This window comes from Hydra vulgaris, chromosome 06 (assembly GCF_038396675.1).
Source record: "Hydra vulgaris chromosome 06, alternate assembly HydraT2T_AEP".
Lineage (NCBI taxonomy): Eukaryota > Metazoa > Cnidaria > Hydrozoa > Anthoathecata > Hydridae > Hydra > Hydra vulgaris.
The window spans coordinates 30,437,679-30,444,722 of NC_088925.1; the positions used below are offsets into that span (position 1 = coordinate 30,437,679).

At 26.7% G+C, this 7,044-nt stretch overlaps 1 protein-coding gene across 1 annotated transcript; it reads right to left on the reverse strand.

Annotated features, from left to right (window-relative positions):
- Window positions 1-2,056: 2,056 nt before the first annotated feature.
- Window positions 2,057-5,695, reverse strand: LOC100200284 (uncharacterized). Its single transcript, XM_065799830.1, has 2 exons — window positions 5,602-5,695; window positions 2,057-4,721 (listed from the first exon to the last, which is right to left on the reverse strand). The coding sequence occupies exon 2, from the start codon at window positions 4,701-4,703 to the stop codon at window positions 3,123-3,125; it is 1,581 nt and encodes a 526-aa protein (XP_065655902.1). The 5' UTR covers window positions 4,704-4,721; window positions 5,602-5,695; the 3' UTR covers window positions 2,057-3,122.
- Between the last annotated feature and the right edge of the window lie 1,349 nt (window positions 5,696-7,044).

A 7,044-nucleotide genomic window follows, 5' to 3' on the forward strand; every position in this document is an offset into this window, starting at 1 on the left:
GTTTTGTAAATGGAGTTTAATAGTAGCTACTATAATAGTTGAATAATATTTCTTATAGCGATTTCCTTGATACTCTCGTCCCATTTTTCTGAAACCAATTACTATTTTAATTACTTCTATAACCAATTTTTTTACTTGTGTTTTAAAGTTACCATAGGTTATACTGTTTTCCAATTTACTATTCTATTTAGAAGAATATAATTTTTTTCCATTCACATATACTACGATTGATATCAATATGATGGGTGAAACCCATACACTTAGATAGACAAGGCTCCCAGCTGGCACACTTAAGTTGGGCCAACGTATGTAAATACATCACAAACGTCGGCTATTTTTTTCGATGCAAATACAACGTTGATGATAACCTTAATAACGACGTGATTAAAAATAGTTAGCAAAATTACATTGGTCCAACGTATGTAAAAACATCGCAAAAGTTAGTTGTTTTTCCGATCTAAATCCAACGTTGATCCAAAGTATAGGGATCAACGTTAATCTAATCTATAAGGGTTAACGTTGATCAAATGTTTAAAACACAACGTCAATCCAATGTGTATGGAATAACGTTGAATTATATACATTGAACCAACGTTGATCCATATACATGTTCCAATGTAAATGGATCAACGTTGGATTTTATACAGTGGATCAACGTTGTGTTTGCATCGAGAAAAGGCAGATTACAAATATATACTTGTGTAATTTATAAGAATTATTTTTCATTCAAATATATCCGTTGATTATAGAATTATATTTTGCTGATATATTATTCTCTTTCTATTATGCTTTCTACATATTTCTTTACTTTCTTTCGTCATGTCAATAAAAACCGCACTCAAACAAAAATGGAGGCATTAAAATTTTTTTCTGTTAATATATGCGGCCTTGGTGACGCAAAAAAGCAAAAAATTATTATTAAAAAACTAAAAAAAATGAGTTTTGATTTTTATCTTTTGCAAGAAACCCATTTAAATACGCAAACGCAGAAAACTTTATTTGACAATGGAATAATCCAGGTTTTTTCTCGAGTGGTACGTCACACACAGGTGGTATTTTAATCTTAACTAACCAAACTAATTATAACTTTAAAATATTTAAACATACCGATGACGAAAACGGTCGTTTTAATTATATGGTACGTCACACACACGTTGTGGAAAAATATAACCATACTTTTTTCATAATTAATATATACGCAAAATCAGGATCAAGCCAAGCTGACCAGTTTGAAAGGAAAAAATTAAAAAAAAAATTATCAAAAAAATAAAAATAAACAATTCTAGATCCCATTTATAATCCTTGGGGGCAATTATAACCTTGTTCTGAAAGAAATAGATCAGCACCCACAAATAAATCGAAAAAAATGTCTCTCAATCGAAGCCTTTAAAATATTATTAAGAGCTTAACGTAGAAGATACGTAGAGGAAATTTAACTCTTGCACAAAAGAATATACTTATAAATCCACCAATAACACCACATTCTCCCGCTTAGATCGCTTATATATTAGCAAACACATGCGACAATTAATAAACATAGAACACGAGCCGATGACATTTTCCGACCACCATAGTTCAATATGCGCCACCATCACTTTTAAAAACTTAGATATTGGAAAAGAAATTGGGAGCATGTTATATTTATATTTAAATATAAAAATAAAAGTTAAAAAAGTTTTATGTTTTTTATTTTAAACACTTTGTTCTCATTTGATTGCTACAAAACTTTTTAAATTTTATCTAAAAAAGATTTTATTGCTATGGAGACCAGTTACAGAATAAAACACAAAAAATAAAAATTTAGTGAAACCTCTATTTTTTCAAATTTTTATCAAATAAGGAATTCATATCAAAAAGGTTGCTTGTAATACATCAGGCACACCAAGGTATAGGCGGTCAGCACTATATCTTATATTTAATTTAAAGTTGAAGTATTTTGTTATCGAAGTTTAAATTTACAGCATAAAATTCTAAAAACCCATTGGTTTCTGCATTATGCTCCATGGTGAAAATAGTTTAAAATGGGAATAAACGTGGTTGTTAAAAACCTTATTAATTTCATTTTTAATTTATTTATTTTTTTCTGAAAATATTTACATCTAACGTAAAGATTTATAAACTATTATTTTTCTAAAAATTGTGTAAATAAAAGCAAAACATACATAAATATATAAAATAATTGTAAAGATTTTTTTTACTGTTGTCCATTTCTTTAATAGCTTAACTTATTAGAAAACATATATTTTTGCAAAAGATTATACTCAAATAAAATAAATAATTAAAATATTGTTTTAACATTTTTTAGTTACTTAAATGCTAAAACAAATTATAAAAAGTTTCGTATAAAAAATTTTTAACCCAAATTTTTATCGATTGTCAGAGCCACAAAAACTTTTTTTTTTAACTTTAAACCATCTTATTGTGTAACTTTGTTTATGTAATGTTTCTCACACAAATGTTTGACACGTCGTGTTTGTACAACTAAATGAACGCAGATCTTCATTGTTTAAATAATATATTTTTGGCTAAAATAATTCTTATAAAAATAAATTCTCCACCAATGAATTACAGTAACTCTTTAATTTTTATAACTTACGGTGTTTATATAATCAGTTACTGAAAAGTAATCAGTTACTAATTAATTTTTGATACATTTAAATCAAATAATTTATTAAACAACAAAATAAGCCCTTATATAATTATGTCAAGATTTATTTTTGATTTTAAATCGCACCTTTGTTCTTTTATTCTTTTAGCCAAAACAACATCAATTGATCTGATAAAAGATTTCAATTTAAGATGCAGTTCTCCTAATCCAAAAATGTAAATGTTTTTTTTTTATTTCTCAGTCGAAGGAGAAGTAGTCTCAGCTTAGTGTTTGATTCTTGTGCTTCTATTGTTATTATATTTGATGAATATAAATAGATAAAATTACTTAACAAACATTTTTTTATAAATACGATATATTAGACTTGAAAATATTTAAATCGCGTATAGTTAATGAACCGAATTCTTTGATGTCTATAAATAAATAAAACTGCTTTCAAGTTCATGCTAGAATGTTACTTCTTCCATAATAATGATAATAAATTTGATTTTTAGTAAGAATCGTTAACAAAAAGTCAGCTATTAATTACAACTGCAGCTGTTGCTAATGCAAAAAGTTCTTCTCCGCGGTATGTTGCAGTAAAAAGATAATCAGTAAAACTATTATGTGAAGATTGTGTAGCAATATGAGCACCTTTATCATATACAGCGCTGATAAAAATTTGGCAAGTTACCTTATACGCATCTCCAGTGACATGAATTATTTGATTTTTTATTGACTCGCTTAACTCTCGACACCAATTTCCAACTTCTTCCGGTTCATAAATTTTATTACTAAGATACGATACTAACTTTGACTCCATATTGGTTTTAAAAAAGCTAAAAAAATACTTTCTGACTTGACATTTTTTTCCCTTTTGATTTTGAAAGAATGCCAAATCAATACTTGCAGAAGAATTACTGATATTCTTTTTTACAAAATCATTGGTTTCGTTACTAAGAGGGTTTTGAGCAATAACAATTTTAAACTTTTCTAATTCAATAAATTTGAAATCATCATAACTAGATTTTTCTAGAATACCTTCTTTATCTCCGCAACTTACTATTGAACATTTATGAAAACTTCCTTTCTTGTTGGGTAATGCGTGCCATGTGTCATCGAGCCAAAGTTTTTCGTTGTTTAGATTCGAAGGTAAAGATCTACTCAAACCTTTTTTTAAAATAGCTGAATTGACTTGAAGACATTTCTTAGATTCATTTTTTGGCTCATTCGGTAAATTATCATTATTATAAAACGATCCTTTTCTTGGAGACGTAGTTTTCTTTATCTGCATGAAATGTTTTGTTTCAGAATCAGATTGACATTTTAAATCGTCATTTTTTTTTTTCGATTTTTCATTATAAGTTGTTTGAAATGAACCAATACCTGAATAAAATATTCCCGGTAACATTTTAACGAAATGATCGTTCTCAGATAAACTTTTTATGTTTTCTTTGGTAGGAACAGAACAACGAACTCGTTTTGTCTGTTTAGTTCCAATATTTTGCAATGAAAACTTTCTAAGTTGAAAATGAGTTTTGCGATGCTTTTTTGGTTTCTCAAACGTATTAATAACAACTCCATTTCTTCTGTTTTTTAATCTCATACTTTCAATTGCATTAAGTTCAAATTCTATTGAAGAAGATAATGAAGAGGTTTCGGAGAAAGATGCATTTTCATATGTTTGAATTGGTAGCTCAAGCAAATCATTCGATAACTGTAATGATGACAGATATAAGACTTCTTGTTCGTTGGTTTCTATATTTTTCTTTTTGATTACAGCTTTTTGTTCCCCCTCTTCTTCCCCTTTTTTTGTAGTCTTGATTACTTTTTTTTTTGATTTTAAAAGATTTTGTCGATTGTTAAAAATGTCGTTGTTTTCTGATTGGTCAATTTTTTCAAGTAAACAACCAATTGAACGAGATCGGCGACGAATTCGAACATCGTTTTTTTCTGTTTCAATTTGCAAGGAATTTTTAGCCAAGTTTCGGGCATTTTCAAGCCTTTGGTTGAACTTACCAACATCTAATCTCAATAGCTCTGTATGAACTCGTGAACCATTTGTCTTGTTAGCAATTGAGTAAATATCGGACTTTTTGGAATCAGCTATTGTCATTTCTTCAATTTAATGAATCTGCCATAGAAATAAGATATAATTTTTATAGACCGATTTAGGTATTATATAAAAATAACTAATAATAAAAACATATATCAAAACGAAATGTCTTTAACGTGTCATGCTTATTTTTAACAAATTGTTTTTATCTCGTTATCTATGTTCAAATCATCTTTTATGTTTTATTACGAATTAGAGATTAAATGATATCATCTAAGATAACATTTTATGATGTAAACATTTTATGAAATAAATATCAGTGTTTTGAAAAAAAGAGTTATTGTAATAAAATAAAAAAAAGACATTTAAAATGAGTGTATTAAGTTCCTTTTTTTTTGTAAAGAATTTTTTTAACTAATATGATATTGACATTTTATCATTTAATGGTCTAGTCAGGAAACATGAACCACTACCGCGGTATAAGCTGTGAGTACTGACTTTGAAAGACAGCGGAAATGCTGCCGGATTTTCAATTACATCTTATAAACCTATAAAAATTATTTTTAAAACCTAAAAGAGACGGATGATTCTCAAATGTATGTATGAACATAATTTTAACAAAATTGTAAACACAAAATCTTTAAATTATACTTTTTTTTAAAAGTCCTCAAATCAGTTGTTTGTTTTTGAATGTTGAAACTTATAAAAAAGTGCACGCAATCAGATCTCAGAATTTTTTTTTTAATTTCAACACCATGAAAAGCTAAAAAAATAGTTTTTATAGAATAAAAATATTTTCTTTTTCGAACGATTTTACGTTAATTTTGTGCCAATTTCTCAATTAATAAAATCATTCATATCATTATTAGTTCGATTAATAGTTCTAATTAAAATATTGTAATGTTTTGTATTTATGGTAACTTACAGAAAATATATAATTGTATTATATTTATCTTACCGTGCTAAATATAGTTAAAGTTCTATAGTCTAGTTTTGTAAAATTTATGAGTTGTTAAACCAAAACTTTAAAAATTTTCCTAACTTTATTTAATATTGCCAAAGTTACTAATCTTTATTAAATTAAATTAGTGAAATAATATAGAGCATACTAATCCCCATGAGAATACTTAATTGTTATCAAGCTAACTAATTACCACATGATCAAAATTGACATGCTTATAGATTGGCGCCTTAAAAACGCAAGTGAGGAAATGTCTACTATGTTTTCAAATAATTCAAAAAATTAAAATTTGTTAATGCAGCTAAAATGAAGACAATTCGTTAAAAAGTCATACAAAACAAAGCCATTAAAAACTACTTTCTAAATAGTTCCAAAAACAATATAAAGAGGTCTTTTGCTACCAGTTTCAACTTTCTACTTGATACATTTAATAATGCTTGTTTACTAGCTGCCAGGTGAACAACTTTACGTAATAACATTGGATATTTTGAAAAAAGTCTTTCGATAAAAGTTTTGATAACAGAAAAACAATTTTTTACAATATACTAAAAAATCTATAGCTTTTATTTTTAAACTTGGGGTTTTTTTATTCTTATAGTTCCCTCTGTTCATAAATTACATGTTCATAAATTACATAAAATCCCTCTGTTCATAAATTACATCCAAGTTTTATTTTCTGGTGCCAAAATTTTAATAAGTTATAGGATATCGGAAACAGAAATGACAATTTTTAGGAGCATCTGTTTTTTGTTACTCTGGAGCTTTTATATATTTTTTTCTTTTAAACAATGGGAGTAGATGGAGGCATTACTTTGAAAGAAGCAACTTGGAAATATTGCATACTGTAAATTGATAACCCAGGAAAAAAAGTTCTATAGAATTTCTATAAAATTTTGAAACATATGGCCTATATAAATTATATAGAAATGCTATAAAATTTCTATAGAATGTCTATTAATTTCTATAGAAATTGCTATATAACTTTTTTTTCTATAAAATAAAAAGTAGAAAAAAAAGTTCTATTGTAATTTCTATAGAAATTAACAGAGATTTTATAGAAATTCTATAGAATTCTATATAATTTCTATAGACCATATGTTCCAAAAGTTTATAGAAATTCTATAAAACTTTTTGTCCTGGGAAGTCATTAAATATTAGATTTTGATAATTCATGTAATATTATATTTGATAAATCATAAAACATTTTATTTTGATAAATCATGAAATATTGCATGACATATTGCAATTTGATATAGATTCATTTTCATGAACTCAGTATCTTTTTAGGTAACACACATCAAAAAAAGAGGGTTTAGGTTTGAGGTCAGAGTTTCCTAAATATTTTTATGGAACTTTTATCATTGACTCTTCAAGATACTGTAAGTGTATAGTGTAAGTATACTGTATACTGTATAAGTGTAAGTATACTGTATACTAAAA